The 26296-nt window shown below is 45.6% G+C and overlaps 2 protein-coding genes across 4 annotated transcripts; one reads left to right on the forward strand and one right to left on the reverse strand.

Annotated features, from left to right (window-relative positions):
* The first annotated feature begins 222 nt into the window (after positions 1-222).
* LOC1276850 (uncharacterized) lies at positions 223-15729 on the forward strand. 3 transcript variants are annotated; one of them, XM_061643272.1, is made up of 8 exons: positions 223-472; positions 8610-8743; positions 11582-11742; positions 11859-12042; positions 13543-13585; positions 13696-14902; positions 14966-15208; positions 15287-15729. In XM_061643272.1, exons 2-8 carry the CDS (start codon positions 8632-8634, stop codon positions 15419-15421), a joined length of 2085 nt encoding a protein of 694 aa, XP_061499256.1. In that variant the 5' UTR covers positions 223-472; positions 8610-8631; the 3' UTR covers positions 15422-15729. The 3 variants fall into 3 exon arrangements, with proteins under 3 accessions (XP_061499256.1, XP_061499257.1, XP_061499255.1); XM_061643273.1 differs by having other exon boundaries at positions 8613-8743; XM_061643271.1 differs by lacking the exon at positions 223-472 and adding an exon at positions 7262-7599 and having other exon boundaries at positions 8613-8743.
* Positions 15730-16399: 670 nt separating this feature from the next.
* On the reverse strand, positions 16400-26022 carry LOC1276851 (uncharacterized). Its single transcript, XM_061648272.1, has 6 exons — positions 25391-26022; positions 19814-19916; positions 18397-18627; positions 17363-18162; positions 16967-17191; positions 16400-16889 (listed from the first exon to the last, which is right to left on the reverse strand). Exons 1-6 carry the CDS (start codon positions 25494-25496, stop codon positions 16561-16563), a joined length of 1794 nt encoding a protein of 597 aa, XP_061504256.1. The 5' UTR covers positions 25497-26022; the 3' UTR covers positions 16400-16560.
* Between the last annotated feature and the right edge of the window lie 274 nt (positions 26023-26296).

Here is a 26296-nt window from a genome sequence, read left to right on the forward strand (position 1 = left end):
CATGCGATCATCGATCCAATTGCATCCAATCTGTTCCCTTGACAGTGTAGGTGCGCTAGATGTGTACGCATTCACACTCATACACCTCTACATCGCACCAAACAACCACGCGATCGATCGCCGACGCAATCCGACCACAAGACGATCGCACCCATACACACATGACCATCCCCTAACCATCCCCCAAACACCGGTCGATACCGGCGGGGGTTAGCGTCTCTTGGTGTGCGATCGTCCGCACATACTCGGCGACCCCACGACGACGGCGCACGGCAAACGATCGTCAGTTTGAGTCGGTGCGTACATTGAAGCGGTCCATTCCTGTTCCACGCTGCGGCGATCGTCGCCCCGTTTTACACTGTTGTTGACTACCCAAATAGGGATAGTCCGTTCTCTCGATCCCGGTGTGATTTTTTGCCCCCCGTTCCCCTATTGTGCGTGCGTGTGTTGTATCCCGTGTGTCCCAAAAAAGGTAATTCCAAAAGGTGAACAAGTGAAGCAGTGAGAAAGCAGACGAAAAGGAACAAGTCGATGTCGAGTGTGGAAACAAAAAAAAAAGACTGCCAGTGATCGGGTTTTTTTGCGGTCTGTACGCAGTGAAGGAACTGTGTGTATGTGTGCGCGCAGAAAAAGACACTGATGCACATCGGTGGATTGAATGTGTAATGTGCTCCAGAAGCTTTCTTGTGTCCACCTTATTTGGGTTTGCGCAACGCGCGATTAAGTCTCATTGTTATGCAGCTCGTGTAAAGCCAAAAATGCATTGGAAACGATGAACGATGTGCTGAACTGGAGTGATCGAATGTGTTTCGTGAAGCATTGGTTCATCTTATCTGGGACTGTGATGCAGCAAAAAAAACTGTTGTAAAAAAATCATAAATCATTGAAAGTAAAGTGCTCGCTTTGGTACCATTTCGTTCCACAATCATCGTTAAAAGCTGTTATCAATTATCACCTTGCAGCTGTCGATCGTCAGACCGGGTGACTTATTTGTCTTGTCAGTACATTATGTACCATTGCGATTAGCAGCAAGGTCGTGCATGACCTTGAAGAAAGTACAACAACGCGAAGAAAAGAGTGTGTTTTTGTCGTACTTCTTTAAAGAACTTCTTCATGATTGCTTTATTACAATTATTGCAACGAACAGATGCAGTGAAAATAGAATCATAACAACATTTATTACAAACCATGATAATAACCCACAATTTGGATGAGTTTGTCCCGAAGCTAAATGCCAAGATCATCACGATCTCCTTGGCTAACGTCCAGAACGTACGCAAACCTTGTATGCGCACATGTAGTGGTGTATGCCGCCCAAAGCTGGCCATTTGGTTGCCCAGTTCGCAAACAGCAGCAAACCTGCGATCAAAGCGCAGAACAGAAAATGCCAAAAACATGCCTGATCAAAGAGACACATTCTTCTCGGGGTTTGTGCTGTTTGGACAAACATTAGCATTCTAAATTCAACACAAACCGGTTCGCGGTTTATTATTCCTGAAAGGGGAAGAGCGCCGTATGCAGAAAAGGAGGATGAAGCACTGTGTTTGTCCAATCGGTATGCCACAGTCAGAAAATGTCGGTCGATGGTGAAATAACTTAAGAAATTACCATTTAATGGCCCCAAACTGTAGCACTGTTTGGTAGAAGAGTGGTTTTTGTTCAAGCTCTGTTTTTAAGCTCAGTTCAGTTTGCGTTATAAACAAGTTTCTCTTAAAATCACTTTACTTTTAAATTGTAACTGTATTTAATTCCCCAAATTGCTTTGTTACTGTTTACAATTCCATCTCAGCGTTGTTGCCTCTTCCACCATTTTACTGGGGAAAAGCTGAGTTTGCAAAACCAACGGCAACCCTACGACAACACAATGAAGAGCAAAAAAGTCTTGGCTAATAAAAGGGACCTCCCAGGAGCATCTCTTGGCAGTTTCCGCTCATAAATTCTACGTCTAACAACAGTTCCTGCAAACCCGCTGACTCGTTGGTACCGGCCAGCAAAACATTACACCTCAACCTCAACAACTACTGCTGTCTCCTACTGCTCGGGAGATGAATCTCTAGGCACAACACAAACTGTCTCCTTTGCCACGATTTGTAACCCGATACAGTGCTTGCCAGCCCGTCCTGCACGTTGTGCTCCCATTAGATTGTCCAAACAAAATCGTGCTAGTCGCACAAAACACAAATTAATCGGATGATTTCATAACACCTTGGGGTCGTTATTTTTATGCACGTGAATAATCACCACCCATCTACACAAGAGCACCCTCCGCTAGTGACCTTAGACCGTGCGATGTATCAGGGCCCACGCATTTGTTTGTTTCCTCTTAATTTATCGCATCACAATATGGTTCCCGTCAGCGTGTCCATTATTCGCATCGGATGGCGAATATATGGACGGGCTCTTACGCTCTCTCGGTCTGTCGCGTCGGTCTGTACGGCATCAACCTGCAACAGTTTGATAGGTCGGCAGAGGATCTGTAGGAGTCGACCGCTTAAAAAGCAGTGCGGATTTCAACCCTCCGATGGCCTCGAAGACACACACACACACACACACACACATACACACACAAACACTCTTACACACACAAGCTTAGAACAGAAAGTGCACTTGTATTTAATTAAATGTTTATGTTGTTCGCCCTCTCCGGCCGGGAAAGGACGGGAGTGAGGTCCTCCGGTGAGACGGCAGCCGAATGTGATCACATTGTTGACTTTACTCTCAGCTCGCAACGTATCTTTCTTTACGTATACACGTGTATGCGTGTGTCTGTTTGTATGAGTGTAGCAGGGGTGGTGGGCTGCTGCACGTAGGTCGTAGCAACTGCAAGGGTTGTGCAACTGCAAGTGTTTGCAACGATGGATTAGTACTGCGGTGCTGTGTGGTTTGGTGCGTTGCCTTCTGCTTGCCACACTGCCGCAGGTCTTAATTCTCTCGCTCCAGTTTTCCGCACGGTGACCGACATTTCGATGCACAAAGTAACAGAGAACGTCCGGAATGTGGCGTCGCAAAGTCGATTGTCAGTGTGTGTATTTGTGCAGGCTGGTGATGTGCGTGGGTTCTCGAATTCGATTTCACTTGATTACCGGTTTGTGGTCGGATTTCGGTGGTTTCGGTTTTGTTTCTCCCAAAACGAGCATTCATACATGCTTGTGTTTTAATTCGAGTGCTCTTTTCCATGCACTATTAGTGAGATTTACACAAATTTTGCCAAACATGTTGACATCCCGAGAGACATTGTGGCTGGAAACGATTGTTTTGAGTGTTTGTAAAAGTATTGGAGCTTTAATTTGAATTGATTTGCCAGCACCAAGAGTTTTACGTTAGGTTATAAAACATAAACTCGATATTTTCTGTAGTCTACTAATACCTATGACCAAACTTCGGCTTCAAGCATCGTAATTTAAGCTATATACCCAAATTGTAATACCAATTTTAGAATGTCTCATATCAACTAAATGATATTCTGAGAATCATTCGTTGTGCCTCATTTAGCTGAGTGGATTTTCCCAGTCAACCTGTCAATATCTTCCTCATCGGACAATTTTACTTATTTAGTTCCAAAACAGAACCAAATTCAGATTTAATTAGGAGTACATCAATACATCTGATGGTCAGATGGTTCAACAAGATATGATGGATTGTCTAGCTCAGAGAAGCAATTATTTTTTAAAGTACTGTATTATGACTCCATTCCTACAAATGTCCACATCAACGACTGGAACTTATGCAAAAAGATATTGATATTCTTGTAAAAAGAAGCAACACATTCACAACCAATATTTTCTCAAGACTTCTTGAAACATTTTGACTTGTTTCAATTTGTCTTAAGGACTTTCGGCACACACCATGCACCCGCTAGACCCTTCAAAAACCCACAAATTTATGATCACTTATGCACACACTCTATCTCTCGAGAAAAAACCAATCAAAACAACCTTTTGACCACTTTTGGGGCGAAAGAAATCAATTCCCCATAAATCACAATCCACTCCACTCCAGCGGCTTTGATCCTGTCTCGTTCTCAAACCCGCGGCATGAGTCTCGTGGGTGGCGAGTGATTGACTCGTGCATAGATTAAGCGTTGCATAAGCGTTGCGGGACAGTGCATGTTTGTGGCTGTGTGGTCCGGCACTCGTCGCTGCACCTCGCCGACATGATGCAACGAACGCAGGCTCTCGGTAGGCGCCAGCCGGCTTTCCAGCGATCAAACCGTTTTCATCTCGGCCTCCCTCCATTGGCCCCTCGTGCTCTCTGCGGCTCAAGTCAATAATCAGAAGCCCAGAACCGTTGGCCGTTTTGTGCCAGCCTTTACCAGTGCTGATAGACGGAATGGTGTCTTTGAACTGGTGAACGGTGAGCGAAGAGTAAAAAAGTTCACCGCCAGATCGACGATTCGTCATACCCGTGTTTTGGCTTCCGGTTCCTCCTGTTCGTCTTTTTTTGTCAACCTTCAAGCCCGTCGAAACGTTTGCAGAAAAGGCCATTTGCTCACCTCCGCTCCGCGCAAAACGTATTTTGCATTCGAAAACGTGCCTGTTCAAGCAATCTTGTTCGACCAGAGGGTTGACGTGTGCTTCGTCGGTGGCGTCGGTTTTGTTACGCTGGTCGGATCGAATTTTCCGCCGGTCGTTGGGCGAGTTTCTAATTTTAGCGATGAAAATTTGCCTTTTTCTGAGTGCAGCTTCCATCGTGCCCGGTCCCGGCCCGGCTCGGATGGATTGTTTACGAGATTTTAAGGAATTTCCGACCATATGAGAGCCACCGGAGAGTGAGCCGCCATGGTCCAAAAATACATACCGTCATACAGCGAACCAGCCAGCATCGGTGGCGGGAGCGAATGCACACAAACAACAACAGCAGCAGCGAACCCCGTCAGGGCCCCCGGGGCCGCATGATCTTCGGCTTGTGTGTGTCTGTGAGTGAGTGAGTGGGGGAAGCTATGGTTTTGTTACTGTGATGGTAGTACGGGACGGCACGAGACGCTTGAACCTTTGGAGCGATAATAATTTCATTAACAGGTACCATGCCTGGTTGAAGGCGAACCCACTCGGCACGTAGCGTGAAATTTGAGGCACTGGGTGTTGTTTAGTGGAGTCCGCGTGTGAGACGTTTATGGGATTCTAAGGGCGTACACATTGTTCTGGCAAGTTGCTTTAAAGGGAAGATGAGTTAAAGCTTAAAGTTGAGATGAGAGTTAAATACCTTAGTTGTGTGCATCACTAATAGAATTGTTTGTTAGGTTTACAGTAATGTGTTAATTGCTTTTAAAGGTTAGGAAGTACATAAAAAGGCAATTTTGTTATTGGCTATAATTAGTTATTTATTGAACCTATGATATGTTTAATTGTTATTGTTGTTTTTTTATAATGTTTGCATCATTATCGATTGTCGTAATGAGTTATTTAACTTTATAACTCTTTCTTTATTGCTTGCATTGTAATTTGTCGTATGAAATTATATATTTTTTGGAATTTTAAAACTATTGATGAAGACATCATATTCCTTACTCATTATTGTTAATAAAATCTTTTGAAAAATATAATTTGTTGAACTGGATTTCGAAATGAATACACTTCAAAATCTTAAAACTGAAAAATCTTATCCAACTAACGCAAAGATCAAAATATGGTTTCAATTACTAGCTTCTCTCAAAAAATCTTCTGAAAGGCAAATAATAATGAGATTTTTTTCATTAGATTCTAGATTATCCAATGTTTTGCATTTTCTTATAGTTTTTATAATATTTTTGCTTATTGGAATAAAAAGTAAATCACAATGAAGCTCAAAATGATGAACTAAACCAAATTAATTTCTCCTACCCACTCAAGGGTTAAGCCACCACACTGCACTTCGAAGTCATTTCTTCCCAATCAACCTCAGCAGGCGCGCACTCTTCAGCACAGCACAGCCTCTTTAGCTTCTCGCGTAGTGTGCTCACGTCTCCGATCGCACATCCGGACTCCATTCGAACGCCATCCGATCGATGCGTCGATGGTTCCAACCGGCGTTAGATGGCACCAACCCGTCCCAGCATATGTGCTGTAAAGCAAATAAACATGTGTACCACGCGCTAACGCAAACGCGCTCCACCCCAAACGACCCAAACCCGGATGGCCGGACGTACGCACAGCGCACAGGTTACCCCATGTTGCCGCTTGTCTCCCGTGTGTCCATTTAAAAGCGACCCAAGGAAACAAGTTTTACCACGCACCAAGCGCAAGCAGCAGCAGCAGTGGGTGCAGCCGTACGGCAACGTCCAGCGGGGAGGTGCGTAAATGCACGCCAAGACACACCACGAAGAGAGCGCGCAAGAGACAACAGAGCATGCCATGTGTTGGTGCAGATACACACACACAAACGCGCGCGTGCGTTCTTCGTTTTAATCGCCACCACAAACTAAACCCTTCACCATATCGTGATCGATCAAAGTGTTTCACTTTTTTTGTTGTGCTGCGTGTGGGATGGAAACGCGGTGGCGCGCGATGAGTGTATCTGTGTGTCTTGTCTGGCCGGGGAGGTTTTTTACCCATATTTGCGGGGGCGCCAATTGACACACTATGATGTCATGGCAGGCACTGGCCATCGCGAGAGCGGCCAGGAAGGTCATCGCGTCGCCGTACGGCACCGACTAGCATCGTGCTTCGTGTTTACCCGTGTGGAAGGAGTACAAAAACACTACCTCCATAGCCCTAAAACCTCGAAACCGCTTGATGCGGGTGGTCGCTTAACGCTCGAAAGGATCTAGTAGCCGGGTGGGGTGAATTTCGTGGAATTGCGCTGGAACCACTGTTGCGCACCGTGTACAGCTGTTGCGGTGGCGTGCGTTAGCATGAATTCTTGCGCCGTTTCCGCTAGAAAGAGCTCTACCCAACGGTCCCCGATAGTTGTTGTTTTTTGTGTGGCGAATATTCGCAGAATAAAATCCAGTTTCCTCGTCAGAGATTGAGAAATCAGTGCTGTACTTTGATTTGACCGAGTTTGCAGTGATTTCAATGTTCTATAGAAAGCAGACATCATTATCGCTGAATACAAGTTCTTGTCATCCGGTTCGAAGGACCAAAGAGCACTCATCAAAGCTCCTAGAATTGTTATTATTTTATCGACTCGTGGATCAGCATGATTGGAATCTTGTACCACTAACTGCAATAAATAAAACTTCAAGAAATATGAACCATCCAGCAGCACACGATTGGGTAGATAAAGCACAAATCGACTAGTATTAAAACTTAACGACATTTTACCTTTTGCGGATGAAGAACGTTGACGTAACGCACACCTATCCATGACATCATGCGGTGCGATCTTTTTTGTTATGACGAACGCGTGTTCCGCCGGAAGTGTGTAGGTGAAATGACTCTTTTGAGGGCGGCTTGACATCACCCCCTGGCACCAGGCACAGGCGACGAACCGCACCAAAAGAATGAAAAATGGAGCTATTCCATTCACACTCCTTGCTCGTCGAGAATCGTTCAAAGATCCGGACCTGCTTTTTTCACACTCCCAAAATGGAACCGTGTTTGTGGAGCGCCAACATTCCATTCTATGGCTCATCCCAATTCCCATTCGCCAGCAGTGGATGCTGACATCCTGAGCACGCAGGTGGGTGAAGCACGGCAGCTGCAAAAACAAACAACCAAGCACACTGTGGCGCTGTGGCCGAGTGACTTAAAGAAGAATCGGTGGCAAAAACCTGCCCTAACCTTCAAACCGTACACTGTTAAAGTGAAGCGGCCGGGTCGATCTCTGCCAGCGACGGATACATTTCATGACCATTGGCGATACCCATTTACGGTGCGCTCATGGCTTTTCTCCATGCCCGGGGCGGCAATAACCGTGCTCGAGTTCAATTCCGAGCGTTTGTGTGTTTGTGTGTGTATTTGCTTCTTACTCGTACATAAAGCGCTATCGAACTCGCGTGACAAACGGTGGGCTTCTCTTTCTTCGGAAATGGCATGGCACCGGTCACCCCTACTACCACTACTACTACTAGTTCCGTCGGTCGCCTCCTGGATGCTGTCGAGGCCATCCGTCACACACACACACGGTTCCGGGTTTCCTTGGGCTTCTCCGCTTCTTTGCTGTAAAAGGAGCGGGCCACCGTTAAGCGGAACCCACGGACGGTGCAAGGTGGCAAAGATATCCCAGGGTCGGTCGGGTACGGACATCATCATCCGGTAACAGGTTTTGGTTTTTTCTCTCCTTTCTCGGACTTGGCTCGGTACGAGGCTGTGTGTGTGTCTGTGTTTCGGATGTGCTGATGTGTAATGGAATGGGTTTTTTGTTCCGACTCACTGCTGCAAGCTTCAATGATCTCGTTAGCAGATGCCCTCCTTGGGGCACAGTACCTTTCCGCTAGCGATTTATGGTCGCTGCAAATCGCATGAACGCTTTCCTCTCAACGCACACACACTTGTCTCTCGGTACGTTTAGGTCCGTACTGATTGCAGCGTGCAGCATCACAATCACAAAACTGATTCCCCACCCCGGCACAAGGACATTCTTCGATGCTCGTTCCGTGTCATTTCTTATGATTTAATTTCGTTTGCTCTGAGTTTGCTGAGTCTTGCGCTCGTTACATTTCTTTCTCCGTTCCTATTTTCTTCTCCCAGCAGCCCCAGCAGCAGCAGCAGCATGACGACCAGGGAGCAGCGGCGGGAAGAGTATTCGTCCTCGATGCGCGTCATGTCGCCGTCACGGTCGATTACACCCACAACGCACGGCCATCAGTTCGATAACCGATTGGGTAAGTGAGTGATGAATCGCTGGTCGCTTCATAAATGCATAATGCAAGCAAATGGAATTCGTCTCTGCGAGCACCGAATGGACAGAACGTTTTAAATTGATGCATTTCATTGTAAGGACATTTTTGCTGGTATTAACGCGATATCGCTAGCATAATCCAGGAATGACATTCCAATTTTCTCGATAGAAACCCAACGTACCTTAAAACGGGCTGCTATTATCTCGGAACACAAACAATACCAAAACCACACAACAGCTGGAACGGCAATTTTCATCTCTCACATCGTGTAGCAATTTCGTAGACAATAGAGGGAAGATTTTAGATGCATTTTCACTTGCAATTCATATGATGGTGTGCAATTGAACTGTAATCTTGTGGTGTATTGTACTAGTACACCAGCAGGGCAGGGGTAGGCAAACGATTGAAAACGTAAACAAAGTTTGGAAGGCTGAATTCATGAAAAATTATACAACAGCATTCCTTTTAAATTGGTTGGTCGTTGATAGACTTGAATATCACACAGGATTTTCCAAGGCATTTTCGAATGCAAACGTTGTTATTCGCGGATTACAAGATGTTAATCAACAGCAATCTGATATTTTCATCATTTTTTCTTCGGAGTTTTGGAGATGCATCGCACCAAGATTTGTACAACATTTTTCATTCCTTGTGAGTTGTTTTTCAAAAGCTGCATTGCGTCACAATAATTTTTCAGTTCTTCCTCATGATTTTCAATACAAATCAAGCTGGATTGAGTTTGACAGTTTTTGTGACTTGTTGAAAATCATGTGTAAGAACTAAAATTTTATTGTGATGATATGTGACATTTTCTGAAAAAAAAAAAAAAAAAAAAACATTTTGCAAGCGGTGAATAATTATTCAAAAGTAACTCGGAAACCCTGTAAAATGTGTGAGCGCATGGTTTGAATACCCGTGTATTATTTTTTACGCAAAAACAGGTACTCACTTTCTTTGTGCACATCCAAGATGTTTTTCAACAGCTGTCAAATTTGCGTATTTGTATTTGCGTCATACAGTCAAGTCATACAGTCTTTGTCAAGTCAGTTTCGAATGTAAACATTGTTATTCATCGCATTCAAGATGTTTTTCAACAGCTGTCAAATGGTTTATTTGGTTAACAAAGAACTGTCAAACTCAATCTAGCTTGAGTCGCGTTGAAAATCATGCTGTAGAAATTAGAAAATTATTGTGATTGAAATTGAAATGTCAGATTGACGTGGAACAGCATTTTGCATGCGGTGAGTAACAACATTTACATTCGAAACTGACTTGGAAAACTCTGTCAAAACTCAGTTCAAAATTTCAGTTTCATCGCATGATTTTCAACACACCACAAATAACTGTCCAACTCAATCAAGTTTGAGATGTGTTGAACTTGAAATTATGATGGTGGAAATGAAATATTTAAGATTGATGTGAATAAACACAAATGAAACATCTTACAAATGGCTCGGAAAACACTGTATAGTGATCATATATGATGAAATTTACATTGTTTTAGGAGTAAAAACAAACCATGCGAGAACTAAATATTTCGTTTTCATCATTCTCCTTTAACCCTCCTTTATTAACCTTTTAACCTCATGAATGGATAGAAATACGTCTACAATACATTAATATTTCCAACAATGAGACTTTGCGTTGCCAACCCCTGCCGAGTAGGACGATTGTTTCATGCTCACATTTCCCGTCAAGTCCAGCCTTCGAGGTACAGCTTGTTTGTAGTTTCACAATAACGCTTCTTCCGGAACTAATCCGTAGAAAAAACAAATCCTATCCGGACTGTCCATTATGGCCAAGTAATCTGCTTCGTTCGAGCATGATATTAGAAAGTATGCAGAGCAATAATTACTGCCCGTTTCTACTGGTAGAAGGAGAACAATTCTCTCGTTTTTTATTTGTTGCTATTTGCCTGTGGGGAAATTTGAATAAGAATACAGAATACAGCTTGTTCTGCAAGAAATCCAAATGGTTTTCAAAGCAGAAAAATCGTGCCAATATGACTCAAGCGCCTATTCTGTGAATGTGGACTTCTCTAGGGAGATTTGGACAGCTCGTAACCTACGGCGGAAACACTCACCGTGCTCACCGTGTTTCACTCCAAACGTCGGAAGTATAAATAGCACACCGAACGACTGTGGTGGGTGATGATTACTGCCGCTGTGGCGAGAGAGACAGAGCAGTAAAAGGATCGTTAATGCTCTAGTTATTTTGAAAAGGCATCTTGCTGTTGTCCAGCTGTACACAAATGATGGTACCATTAGCCATCCTTTTATTTGCAATCGCTACGCGTGTTGATGTTGAAAATTGGAACAATACTAGAAATATGTTTTAATTACAACCTTCATGAAATTCGCTGCAAGAAAACGTGTTTTTAACATGAACAGTGGAAACATACAAATTTAAACGCAATTTTCTGTGAAAGAAAAACAAGTCCTCTTCATTACCAAAAGCACCATCGAGGAAAGTGTTTCATTGGTTTCAATTAATGCCTTTTTTTCCTACCACCAGACAGCAAAGCAAACAGTATGCATCTTTCATTAGCGTTGTTTCGCTAGCGAGCGAGCGACTAATTGGAATTAATAATCATCGTCTAAAAATCTTATCGCCCCTTTTCTACCCTTAAACTTCTCCTCAGCAACGGCAGCTTAACGAAACAAGCGCCCAAAGTTTGGTTCATTTATTAAATCTCCCAAACGATTCGCGAACGTAGCGCCCTCCACCGGGATTATCGTACTTCTTGTTCCGCTTCTGCTAAGCTGTTGCTTAAATATTTATTTATCGTCATTTTCGCTGGCTGTTCCCTTCTCACCACAGACAATCTGCTGGAGGACCTGCAGCAAAGCGTGTCCCGCCCGGGTAGCTCGCTAGGTCAACCGATCAACAACTACTCGTCGACCCGCGAGGTGCAGTATCTGCAGCCGGTCAATGTCACAACGGTGGCCCGCGAGCGCTCGGTCAGTCCGTCCACCATCACGGTAAGTGCGCTCAGACACACACACACACACTCACGATTGCACTTGTTTTTCGATTCTTTTAATTGTTACCGTCACTGTTTTTGTGTTGTTTTTTTTTTTTTGATGACTCACCGCAGAACGAACGCAAGATCTACAAGACGGCCAAGTACGAGTACAAATCGAGCGGTGGCAGTGCGGTGACACTCCCGGCGGGCGGCCGTCCGGACCAGTCCGTCAGTGAGGTGTACCAGCGAAACATTAATCAGCTCGACACGCTTCTGAATGATCTTGAACGTGAGCGCGACTCATCGCTCGATCGAGGTAAGGTGAAAATGTGTTCCCATCCCGTCCTCGTTGCACCAAACAAACAAACACGGCGCAATGGCTAAAAAGGGGTACTAAAAATAGTACCACAGCAGCATTGCCACCGCTCTTGGCACAGACACACGTCTGTCTATGATGTGATTAATCATAATGACGCGTTTTTTGTTTTCGCTCTCTTTCCCCGTCGACTTTGGCTTGACGAACGCGGGTCCACGGGTGAAGCAGTTTGCTTCCCAAAACTAAATTTCCTCCCACTGCGCTCGCGAGCGTTGGCGGTTCGACTCTAGCCGGTTCGACAGTACCAACCTGTGCCCGTCTGGTTGCACGAAAAGTGGCACAATGTCAGGCAAAGATGAAGCTAAAATTAGCACAGCACGATTTTCGGTTCAAACCCTTACGGTAGTGCGCGGTAGTACGGCGTTCTGATGCCACCGTTCGAACTGGGTCAGCGACTTTTTTTTTTGCAAGAACATGGAAGGTTGTGTTCTGATACACTTTAGCGGTGTTTATTCACCGTGAAGCGAGTAAACAAATTTGATTTTTAATGCGGCATGGGAGTAATCAGCTGAAAGCGGACAGTTATTCTAAGTTTGCGCGGGAGATGGAGAAGCCTGGTGGATTGAACGGAATTAGTAGTTGTAAGCAATTAAAGTTCAAAATCAATGAAGAACTGAGCTTTAAAATTGAGCATCTAGAAGAGGGAATTCAAAAGCTTACTAATTTTAAGTACTTTAGAACAATTAACAAGGTTTCCCAACGTTTTTTGGTTGCATCCCAAAGTTGTTTGGTTGCTTCGAATACTTGTTTAGTGTATTCCCACGATTTTTTGTTGTTGTTTCCCAGATTTGTTGGTTCAATTGTATTGATGTCCAATGAGATCACACCAATAAATCGTGAGATTTGCTAAAAAAATATAGTAATCAACCAATAAATCGTGGGAAATACCGTATCATGTCTCTCTGCCAAAATGACGCACAAGGATAAAATGCAGTGGCTCACAAAGTTGATGTTAAAGTTGTCTCCAATAAGTTTCAATTTTTTCAACCAATTCTTAACTCTTTTAACTGTGTTCTGTAGCCATGTCATACACGATCCATCCTATGAATTGTGTTCCCTTCCTTTAATTGTCATCTTCTTTCAATCATCAAAATATAAACACAAATCTTTGCTTAGAATTATACATTAAAGAAGAGACCTTTGAATACTTTGAATGAACGAATTCACAGTTGAGTGCGCCACAGTTTTAGAATTTGCTACTGAATTTGCTAATGAACAACGTGGATCACTGACCTTTTAAAGATTATGATAGTAATGAAAGTATAAATTAAAACGATGAAAAACAATATATTTCGACTGATAAGATTATCGTGAAGCTCCCAACACTAACAGCCAAAAATAAATAAAAGAAAATGGTCCAAAATCGTCCACTTTTCTAAACTTCGGCAGCAAATGATGTGGTCAAGCTTCAATTTAATGCACGTTTTCCATTCATTCCAGGCAACAGATCTTTGAGCCGTGATGGCATCGATTCCGGATTGCAGTGAGTATTATTGCCCACTCGCGCCAGCACGTAGCTGCAGTGCATTAATTCCTACGTACTCTCTCTCTCTCTCTCTCTCTCTCTCGCTCTCTGTTTTCCCCACTTTACAGTGAACCTGGTGCTAGGATCATCAAAACCACCACCACGTACAGCACCACCGGTGGCAAGCAGCAGCACCAGCCAGTGAACCGGGAGCTCGTGTTCGACTCCCCGAACAGCTACGAGGTGCGCCAGTCACGTTCGCGCCACCGTAGCCCATCGTACGAGAATCACGCAACGACGACCTCGACGGTTAAGAACGTTTCGTACGGCTCGGACACCGGCTCGGCCGGCATCTACGGGGGCATCCGGGCGGCCACACCGCAGCGCGCCATGACGCCGGCCCGCTCGGACGAGTACTACACCGAGACGCGCACCGTTTCCCCCAGCTCGGATCTGGTGGCGCGCAACGTGCGCTACAACGAAACCGTCCACGTGGACGATGCCGCCAACGTGCTGCACAGTATTCCCCTGTCGGACGACATTTTACCCCGCCCGAACACGAAGGTCACCACGACCGTGCGCACCTACACGTACGAGCTGCCGCCGGACAGTGGTGCCGCCGGCTCGCTCAACCAGACCATCTCGTACACTAACCAGGCCGTCAACCAGACGACCAGCACGCTGCCGGCAGGGTATCCGGACCATCCGGCCCAGCACGTCAATCCGGGCAGCAAGACGGTGCTGGTGAAGAACGAAACGTTCAACACCACGAACAACGTGCAGGAGTACCCGGTGCCGACCATCCTGAACCATCCGCTGCCCCCGAACACGGCCAAAACCGTCTACTACAAGAAGGACACGAAGCACTCGACCACCAACTACTACCCGGACCAGCCGGTAGAGTCACCGTATCCGGGCAATTTCCGTGCGATCGAGCCGCCGCCCCGAACAGCGGCCGGCAGCCCAGATCAGCCCGGTGGGCCGATGAAGTACACCGTGCAGGAGCCGGGCTATCCGCCGGGCAACAACACGACCTACATTTATCGCGAGGAGCGCACCAACACGAACAATCGGTACGGATCGCCCGTCCCGGTGGCGGACAATCTCTATCCAACCGGACCGGGTGGACCGGGCGGACCGGGCGGAGTGCCACCGCCGACCACGGTGACGTACAAGTACAGCTCAACGACGACGAACGCGACGCGGAATCTGTACCCACCGCCGGCGGAACGGGAACCGCTGCTGCAACCGTTCCCGACGGACGGCATCGATCGGAACGATCTCGATGGCAATCCGCCCCGGCGGCTGGACGATCTGATGGCCACATTTGGAGAGGTAAGAGCGGTCCGTTGGACGTTAATTTGAACAGCACTAACGTGGCTTTTTGCATTTCCCCAGGATGGCCAAATCATTTACCAGTCGAAGGTCACATCACAGACGGACAGTGGTCCCGGGCCAAAAAGACCGTCGCCCGAACGGAACGGTACCGGACCGAAACCGATCGACGATACGGTCGACCAGAAGAGCGCACCGAACCAGTCGTCGTCTTCGAAAAATATTGCCGGACCGCCGGTTTACTACCCGCCAGGGCATGAGATGTTTGCCAAGAAGGAAATGGAAGCGAGCGGTTGGCGATCACAGGTGAAATGATCCCTTTCTTTCTTTCTTCTACTGCCAAAACGCACCTACTTATGCTTACTTATCTCTTTTCCCTCTCAGGGCGAGTACGCAAAGGCAAGCGGGATGTACAAATACGAGGCGGAAAGTAAATCCAAGAGCTCGAGCAAATCCGGCGCCGCCGTCGTGCCCGTCTGTCTTCCACTGTGCTGTGCGATGCCCTGCTCGATTATGTAGGAGGTGGAAAGGACCGAAGCGATCCAGTTTGCTACTCTATGTGCTCTAACCTTGCGCAACTGGAATAACAATCTTCGATGTCTGTGTGTGTGTGTGTTTGAGTGGCTTCTGTAGGGAAGAAGGATAGGACTAAACCGCGCGCACGCACGGGCAGCAATAATGTGCCAATTAACGATATTATATTTGCCTGTTATTACGTTACTTCGCTATATGATGACTCTTTTTACCTACACCGTTTATACCCAGCTCCTGATCGTGTTTTTTATACTCCGGAGAAACTAATAAATAAAATAAAAATGTGTAAAGAATATCGAAAAGAAGTGATTAGTCAAAATTAGCTAAGAGAAAGATAAGAAAATGATAAAAAATGAAAGAAGATTTTATTGAATAAGTTGGGAGCCACTGACATCGTATTTGAAAATTGTAACGTCAACTGTCGAGGCTTTCATTTCCAACGCCTAAAAGTAGGCAAACGTAACGCAGCATACAAAGCTTCTCAGGCCCGTTGGCACCATTATCCCGTTGTCGTTGTTGTTTGTTTATTTATAAAAGATACAGTGGGCCAATTTCTGACTCTTTGATACTCCAAAAGTGGTTGTGATTGGCCTGTTTATCCACTTTTGTTATTGTTATCCATTTGAAACTAATTGGCCATTTGTGATTTAACAAAACGTTACATCTTGGCCAACTGTTTGCTAAAAAGTGTCTGTTAAATCTGTTCTTTTACAGGTTTTGATACTTTTTCTGTTACCTTTTTATTGAAAACATGTTTCTCAGTATTTAATTTAAAATTGTTTCAATAAAAATACAATCCTAACCAATTCAAATCATTAGAATGCTTAAAGAAACAAAATCAAATCAGCTCATTGCATACCTTTAGGCGTTTGCCATTTTGGCTAGTTTTTTTTTCGGATTTTGACGATTCATTTCATCAGTTTGTCAATTTCAAATCTTCAGAACGCAAATGATTGAACAAAATTATTGCTTTTCCTTTTTTTTATACTTAAAAACACTATCATCACTCCTTTATTTTCGATGCATAAAATTACAACCAGCGCTTCCCCGTTTGTTTTCACCACTCTCCAGTATCACACATAGGAACGATCGCAACTACGCCAACTACTACCACCGCCACCAGCTTAAATTAAAAAGTACCTCGGTCCCGCAAAGTGCCTGCAGGCGGGAAAGTTACGCGGAATGTCCGGCTGGGGCGTTCCCACGCTCAGCACCACGTCGAGCCCGCGGGACCAGCCCGGTGAGCCGATGTCGCGCAGCAACCAAAGTCCAGCAAGGTTGGCAACGAACCGCACGGCCACGGTCGAGCCGCGCCGCACAACGATTGTGTCTCGCTGCAGCGGGGCGCTAATCCTCTGCCCCGCCTGCCCGCCCAACGTCCCGGGCCGTCCGGCCAGCGCCACCACGAACACGCTCTGCCCGTGAAGGTGATACACGTAATCGACCGCAGCATCTATTTGGGAAAAAGGAAGGCAGCGGAATACAGGGGATACAGCGGGATACACGGAGGGCCGGCGGGTGTGGACTTACCGGCATTAATTAGGACCATTTCCACCCGATGACCTGCTTCGATGTGCTCGACGTGCACACACTCGCACCGGGCCGTCAGCGGCTGACAGCTTCTTGGCAGCGGCCGTTGGCCACCGCAGCAGTGGGCCCCCAGCGCACCGTTCGCCAGCGGGTCGCGCACCATCAGCACCGGCGGAAAGGCAAAGGTGAGCCCGTTCACGGAGCGCACCGTCTCGTGGGTCGGTTCTGTCAGGGAGGGGGAGAGAGAGAGCAAGAGAGGGTCAGCAAGCGGACCGAAAACAACAGAAAACGACGACATTTTCGGGCGGCGTCGGAATAATTATTATTATCTCATCCGCCTCGCAAGCGCATCGCGCAACAACGCTGCTGCTTCTTCTGCTGCGGGTTTTTGCCTACCTCCGAACGGTCCTGTGCCGGCCTGCTGGCGGGTGCCGATCGTAAACTCGAGCCGCGTGTCATACCCGCGCTGCAGATCCTTTGGAAGCTGATCCCGTCCACCGGGCAGGTCCTGCGGGCACAGCATCGTTTCACCGCACGCCGTCCCGGTTAGGTCGAGCTGCAACTCCTCCGACCGATGGGGAAACGGTGGTGGAGGAGTGATTAAATTATATTTAATACTTTCAGCATCGTTTGCAGCCGCTCGGTCGGCGTCGTAGTGCAGGCGAAACACGGCCCGGCCACAGGAACTCGTCGCTTCGTGCGGTGTAAAGCGAATTTCATAATCGCGCTTAATTTTGTCCCCTGCCGGGCGGGTGAGCGCCACATCCATGCGGACACCGTCGTGCAGCAGGATGCGACGGACCGAGGGCGTTGAGTTGTGGTCCAGCACATTCCCATCGAGGGCCAGCACTTGCAGACGGTGGTCTTCCAGCTCGAGCCAATGCTGACAGTGAGCCACTGCGTAGATGAGTCGAGCGCGAAGGTTGAGCGTCCCATTCAGTGCTTGCGTCCAGTCTCGCTGACCATTGACACCCAGCATACCGTTCAGCTCAGTTACCAGCCACACGGGATCGTTGTGGAGTGCACTGAGCACGGGTGACTGCCTTTGTTCGTACGCCGAGCGAACGACAAACGCCCCGAGAAGCCCTTGGGTACGCTCCGAGCCGGCAAAGCCATGGTACAGATGTGTGCCAGCCCTGTCCGCCTGGAATTTGTACTGGAACCGAGTGAAGCTTGCAATCGGACATTGCGTTATCCTGCAAACGGGGAAATTGTATTAATGATTGATAAATTAGTTCGCCTAGAAAGTGCACGAAAGTGTTATCTCCACAAGACACGGGAAAAATCAATTCCTATCACATAAATCAATCGTTTTTCACAGTGAGAAATTTCTCTGCACACACACACACTCATTCCCACAACACTATCGATCATGAACGAGTACAGGTGCGTGATTTATCGCTCCCTTTCCCTCCATTCGGTGAACTCACATCGGCACCCCATCCATGAAGGGCGTCCGGCGCTGACTTTGGCCCGTCCAGTGCAGTGTAATGCTCTCGCCGGGGATCCGATTTTCGACGTCCACCACCAGGAAGTCATTTTCGCACACGGTCAGCGTGGGCCCGACGTACCGCCCATTGACGGTGTAGTAGCTGACGGTGATGGGCTGCACGGTGGATTTGCTCCCACCGGCCAGCGTGACGTTGTCGGTGCTGGGAGTGCTGCCGATGAAAGAAGAGGACCGAGTTAAAGCGAGAGCGTTGAAAACCCGCCAGTAGAAAATAGTTTATCGGCGGGAGATAAACTAACCCCGAAAACAAAAACGAATGGTTAGTATCCGTGCTGAGTCTTTGATGACACACTTGAACGATTTATGGACGAGTAGCGCTAGCTGCTTAGCCGCTTTGAGGAGCGCGCTGCTTTAGAAGCCCATTAGAGTGAGTTATTTGTCAATATTTCAAAACAGGGCTAGGCATTTTAATAAGCGCTTGAAACATTGAATTGTTTTTGGTGAGGTTCTGCGTAGTACATTGCAGGATGATGGATGGTTAATTATTGTGACATGCTTTGTAGCGCTTGTAATCAAAATAGTGGGATTCTCTGCAAATAATTGGAGAAATTCAAGCAAATACTAGGTTGCAAAAGTTATTCATTTCAACCCGGATGATTAAGTTTTCTTTTCAATATAATCTGTTTCACTTTTTAATTACACATTCGATACCTAAAATTTTTCGTTTTCTTTTAACTGGTCTTATTATCTAATTTAAAACTATTACTAACGATGTGTATTTATATTCTTGACTTCGTTCGTTGCTATTTTAATATTTTCTCTAGTCGCTTGTTTTCTTGTTTGTTTTGAATTGTTATTGTTTGTATCTCTTTTATTTTTGGTTAAAGTCTGTTTTGTTTTGTTTGTTTTTTTTTGCTCTATTTTACCTTTTTTGCTTTATTTAAGATTTTATTTTTATTTTTCAAATTTCTTTTTATCCATCATTTCATGAATATCCGATCCTACTGTTGTTTTATATTTTTGTATATGTTCCATGTGTTTTATATGTATTTGTTTAACTTCTTCATATTTATCTTGATCAATTACCTTTACTTTTTTCGTTTTCACTTTATCAACATGTTTTGTAAGTTACTTTCTCATCTCTTTCATCAACATCATCATCATCATAAGATTTTCTCAGCAAACTCATTTTTCAGTACTTGAAGTCCTTTTCGCTCCCCCTTCTACAACCAACTCGGCAGACAAAACCTGCATACAGCCTGCCATTCATCCCTGAAGCACTACAACCAACAGCAGTAAGCCACCACCGTGTTGAAGCGTTAGGTAAATATAGATTTATGAGCGTGCGATGATGTTGATTAATCCCTGCTCGGAGGGTGAAACGTTGCATAACCTACCTGCTAGGGCGAAAGGTGCGTTTTTCCACCACCAGCTCGTACCGGCAGATCCGGGGCCAGTCGGCACGGTTGCAAACCCGGTCGCACGAAACGGCACGTTCCGCTGAAAGAAAGAGAAGTAAGAAACCCGCATGAGAACGGGGATTGAAATTAATATTTCCTTAGCACCTAACAAACAACCAATTGTCAAAAAGACGCTTGACCCCGTTGCACTTTCCACTGGGAATCGTTTGCAGTGCTCTTCGATTCGCCGGCAGAAACAAGAATTGACTTGCTGTTATAAATATACTTTAACCCCTCTCCATTAAACCTACCAGCGCAGATCGGAGCCGAGATGACTGCCAGGTCGATGGTTCGGTTTTCAAACACACGGAAATTTGATCCATTCATTTCAAGCCAGCTTCTTTTTCTTCAACCTTTTAACAAACTACACATGTTGGCATCTTTACACCATTCCAAAGAAACGGAAAAATGTCACACGATCATTCTACACTTTCTTAAACCTCCGGAATCCATTTTTCTCTTGCCAGCCAGCATAATTCGTTTCTCAGCCCAATTTTTTCATTCCCAAACAGAGGGCAGGTTCTGCAGGTGAACATAATTTCGAGCTAATTAGACATCGGTGGCGTAAATCCGGTCCCATCTTTTACCCCCACCCAAAAAAAAACCGATCCACACCCGTCCGAATCGCACGCCGAGGACGGAGCGTCGGCTTAACCTTTAAGGTTGGCTGAATTGTCGCAAGCGGTGGCGTTGCATACTTTACACTTTGTACTGGGCAACTTGGCGGGGCAACGCTGGGGCTAATTAATTGTTGTCCCTTTTCTAGACGGACGTTGCACAAGCCAAAAAGGACACGAGACCGCACGTCAACGAACATGGTTTCGGGCAAGCCTTGTTTTGAAGCGTTAAAATACGTTAAAAAGATGAACTTTAAATCGTTTGAAGGGTTTTGAGGGATTTGTGGTGGGATTCAAGGCAGTTGCAACAATTTGAATGACGTATGTACACAGAAAGAATGCAGTTTTGACCGCGAGCAATGATCACGTGATTAGGGAAAGGGCATTGAAGGGATGCAACGTTTGGTAGGTTGTCAATTGTCCAAAACTGCATCCTGCAATAACGAATTGTTCTGCCAATCTATTTAAGACTAAGTTAAATAAATTGATATTTTCGTTTACAGCGTTTCCCACGATTTATTGGTCAGCTCCCATGATTTTTTGGTGCGTTCCCATGATATTTTGGTCGTATCCCATAGATTTTAGGTTCGTTCCCATAATTGATTGGTATTTTCCGGATGGATATCAATACAATTGGACCAAAATATTCTGGGAAACGACCAAAAAATCGTGGGAACGCACCAAAAAAATATGGGAACCCACCAAATATTTATGAGAACCAACCAATAAATCGTGGGAAACCCTGTAATACAGTTGTAGTAATTGTGATATTTTAGATATTTTTGTATAAATATCTGTATGAGTTGTAAAATTATATAAAGTTTTAGGTATTTGTAATAAAACCCTAAAGATGTCTCTATACTATATAAAAATTCTTCAACAAACAAGAATAATGTTCAATAAGATGCTGAAATAATGAGAAAAGTCCAGATAAATTGATATAAATATGAACAAAGTGATCCTTTAAGCATTAAAAAAATATAATTTGAGAAGAAAAAATAAACCATAATCAAACAATGAAACATAATTTGCTTGAGTTCATCAAAGAAATATTTGAAAGCAATAAGAATTCAGCAATTAAAAATGTTCCCATGTCCCTTGTACATCACTCTAATAAAACGAAACCGAAAAAAGCATTCCGTTGTTCAATCGATAAAATGTCTTCATTTGCTTCATTTCTTCCGTCTGCATTTTGTGGCTCAAAAATACGACCTGTAACCCATCCAACCCATGTTCTTGTCAGCGTACTTTATAATCCTTCAAGCGCCAAGATCGCAAAGAGAAAAAAGAAACAAACGACACATCGCCTAAAGATCCCCCTAAAGACGCTGCTACACTGTTGATTTCGATTAGTGACACAATTTCGATCAAACGATGTAACACATTAAGCAGGACGGGTTCTTTTTGTTTTACTACACCACACACACACACACACACACAAATGCACCCCTTTTTTCTTGTCCGCGCACCGCCTTGGTTGAGGGTGGCAGGACAAAACGAGCGTACTTCTGATGCTTCCGGTGTCGGGGCCGGGGCCGGGCAGTGTGTGTGTGTGTGTGTGCGCGCTCAGTCCCACTCAGTGGCCTCGGCGGTTCTGTCCGGATCTGGGCAGCTGGTTAGCCCTCCCCGGGGTCCGGTCGCATACGCGCTGCCAGCCAATCCGGGCATACTGAAGCAAAAGAATAGGCCCCTAACGACACCGACCCGGACCCAACGCACTGCGTGATCGTTTGTGTGCGATCCTTCGCACGCTCGAGGCAAGAAGCTGGCTGGCTAGATAAATTTTGCCTGACACTTATTACCATGCCGCAACCGTCACCGTGCGAGATTTTCCACCCTGACAGAGAGAGAGAGAGAAAGAGGACCACACAGTGGGGGGGATTTGATCGGTGGGACACACGGGCGGTGGCAGGTTAAACGCGCAAAAATAGATGTCCTCCCCGGTGGTACTGTTGGACAGACCGGGTCCGTGGACACACCAGGCAATCGCTTACCACGAATCTTTAGGTACCGGACACACACACACACACACATACACCCAAAGACAGTCATCTTGAACCAAAAATCGCACACGGTTGTATGTATTGTGTTTTCCCGTGCTTGGTGGTTGGACGGAGAAGCGGGTCGTTCGGTGCAGAACTCGTCGGCGACGGCACGACCTCAACATCCATCCATCTATCCATCCATCCATCCGCACGGCCAAAAAAGTTGACAAAGCCGTCGTAATGGCCGTTTCCATCGGGAGGTCGATTGGGTACGGCAGAGGGAAAAAGAGACGCAGAGAGAATCACCGGGAGCGAGCGAGAGGGAAGGAATCGAATTTTCACCACATTTAATGATATTTTTAAGCATTCGAGGAAAACATAATTCGTGCAGTGCGACAACCGGTTGTTGGGCCACAGTTTGGGGGGGGGGGGTCGCCAACCGTCGGGATACTGCCGGCTACCCGCGCGGTTGATCGGCGAAGAATAAATCGTGACGAAACGAGATTTTTGGCTAGCGGCCTTCATTCCGTCCCGCGAGCGTTGGAAATGATTTGAAGAACGCGATTCGTCCTCCTTTTTTTTTTTGGTCGCCGTTGGAATGGGTATTTCTTCACGGCTTTTTGGGATTTTGCCCATATTTTAGCACCCATCCAAGATGGTGACCAACGCCGTAAATTACTCAATTGGAAAACGGAAGCCGGTATTGCACTTGTTTCACTTTCAAAGTGCGCCGTAGCTGCAGCGTGTCTGCCCGTGTCTATGTTTAACCTTCAAACCCCACAAAAACAGCTGAGCTCCTAGCAGGCTTTGATACGATGATCCCGGCAAGAGAGCGACCCACGGAATAATGTCGTCGCAGGTTTTATTACCTCCGTTTGCGGACATTACAGCAAAAGTGTTCACTGGCAGAGGATATTGTTATAATCCGGTGGACTTCTTGTTTCATCACAAACCGGCCTTTTTGAGAAGATCTCCTCTCCTTGGTACGTTTGCGATGCTTTTGAACTCTTTCGGCGCAAACCAAATAAAACGCAGAAAACATCCAATGCATTAGCTACGGCCGGCTCTAGGCTACCGGCGCTAGGAAGCAATGTGTCAAAATCTGGTTGAATTATAATATTTATGGCTAGGTCGTTCTCGAGTGATGCAGCAGCAGCAGCAGCAGCAGCAAACACCGTCCTAGTATGCGACCCTAAAGGAGAGAGCGGAAGGTATGGGGAGGTCGAAAAGGCCAAAAATTCTTAGCAATTAAAAGTTTTTATTGGAAATTATTTTTAAGCCGAGCCATGGTAGGAACTCGGTTGCATCCACCGCAAACGGGGAAAATCATTTGTTGCGAGCTATTTCGCGAACGGGATGATTCGCACGGTGACCGCAATGTAGTGCTGATTTCATACGGTACGATGTATGGTTCTGATATAGCACTGGCGCTGAACTGAAATTCATAGACATACAAATTCAGAGAAATATTTTGGGGTACTCTGCTTCTCGGTTTTAGAACTAACGTCTATAGAATCTGATCACAAAAAAACTTTAGGAGAGCATTTTTTACTGGGACAATTGTTTGAGCTACTAAGGGTATCCCTAGATGCCTCGATGCTATCGGTAAGCTGGATCGTTGTGTGTATTCCATGAAGCACATCCTTTAATTTGAATATCACTTGCGATCAACGTCTTCGTCTTCTTTTTACTCTTCTTTTTGTTCCTCGTCTTAACATGTTTCTACCATCTCTTGTTATATTAAGTCTTTTTGGTAGTATAGACGATGATCTTACACAGAGTTATTGGACTTGTTCCAAGCAGCCGACTAACTTTTGCATTAAAAAAAATTAACGAATGTTGTTGACTTTTCATAAGTTTATCTACGCTAACGAAACGTTAATTGCTCTTTCAATGATAGTATCCCAAAATTTTACATCTCTATCAGCCGAACTCTAATCGCGATGGCCAAAAAAGTAAAGCAACTATGTTTCGAAGCATGCGCGTTCAAAAACTGCATCCCGTAGCGTCTAAAACGGACTCCGTGGGTCAGTTTGTGGACGTCATATAAGCCTGTCCCGGGAATTACAACTTTTTGGTACTATTAGACAACAATCAGAGCAATCGAAAGAAAGCCCGGTTCTGAATTGCCGACGTTTTCCATTTTCCAATGGAAGCTTAACCGAGCTGACGACTGAGGGACAAGTGGTCACATAGCTGCAGCAGCTTAGCTGGGAGGTAGATGCATCCGGCCAAACAATGGAATAATATATGAGAAACATGAACAAACATGTCAGGAAGCAGAAATCGCGTTCATTGGTTTCGCAGCGGCAAGCAATGACGCCAACACACAATGCGATCATTTCAGGCTAATTTCGGCAGAATTCACAATTCCGCAAACCGATCCAACATCCCCCAGGCGCGTCTCATCGACATGTTTCTGGGCCAACTTGATGCAAAAGCTTTACTCCAACTATTTAGTCGTGACAACTGAGAAATAATGTTTTTCCGCCATGACCATGTGCTAACTGGAAAGCAAATATTGAAGAAACTAAGCCTATTCCAACTCCAATTTTTCCAACACCGTTGAAAGGCAATTTATAACATAGAAAATGGAACACTAGATCTGTGATCCACATGCGATCGTGTATGTTCCCAGAATATCTTTGATTAGACCTCTAGGATACAGCTTGAAGAAAGATCGTATACTTTGGTCTTACTCAATTACCCAAAAACAGTATAAAAAGTCAAAATAAGACTTTCACACTTCAGCGACATCGAATTCTATCGAGGCAATTATTCATATAGTTGAGGTTGTTTTAACCATAAACATAACTGTATGCTGCCAGCACACTTGCTCACTGATTTCACTTCTTCAACAATCACTTTATCTCGTCTTGTCTGTCTCTCCCAAAAAAAAGCCCCATACTTACTCGGATCGATGGCGGTAAAGTGTATTAAAACGGCGGCCGCCAAGAACACGCCGACCGTAATCAAAACTCGCTGCACAATCAAAACAATCCGCTGCAGTGTTTTCATCGTTTCCCTGCGCTACCGCAACAAGCTAGCAGCACTCGCATACGCGCCACAACCGCACACGACGTCGTAGCAATTTCAGAGCTGCAATCGGTGGGCGAGCAGTGGATGAGAAGTTTACTGGGACTCACACGCAAGTTTTTAAACAACCGCCAAATGTTTCACACCTCCATAACATCCACTCTTGATACGGAACAATCACCCAGGAGGGGAGGGTAGGGAACACACACACACACACAAAACCTTCACTCTAAACAGCAAACCCGGAAAAACGGTCAATCTTGTACCATATTGTGTTGATTTCTGTTCCTTGTTTTATTCCAGAAATAATAATATTTATAAGATGTGAATTCACTGTTCTCGATTTTGTATATTTTTCCTTTTTTTTTTTTTTGGGCAGTCCGTCTGACTCACTCACTTGCCCGCACGGTACGAATTCCAAGCGAAGCGGCTCCAAACGCGACTGAAAACCCACTGACCGAGCTGATGGTTTGGGCACCATCACACCACAGACAGCACATGGAGTGGATGATGGAATTCGCCACACGCGAAAAAAAAAAAACCTTGCACACGAGCGTAGAGGTGGAAACCAGAAATGAAAGACAACAATCAAACCCGCCTCGAACGGTGCACGTGTGCAGGCGGCCGGCTGCAGCATCTCGTTGCAATTTCTCCAGTGTGCATCTTGCGCGAGCGCGCACGTACACATACACACAGTCAAGACGTTGAAGGTTTATTGTGATCAAACGACCCCAAGGGCTGCGCTACCGACCCGCAGCACACAGCACACGGTGGTGGTCAGT

This window comes from Anopheles gambiae, chromosome 2 (genome assembly GCF_943734735.2).
Source record: "Anopheles gambiae chromosome 2, idAnoGambNW_F1_1, whole genome shotgun sequence".
In the NCBI taxonomy this organism is placed as follows: Eukaryota; Metazoa; Arthropoda; class Insecta; order Diptera; family Culicidae; genus Anopheles; species Anopheles gambiae.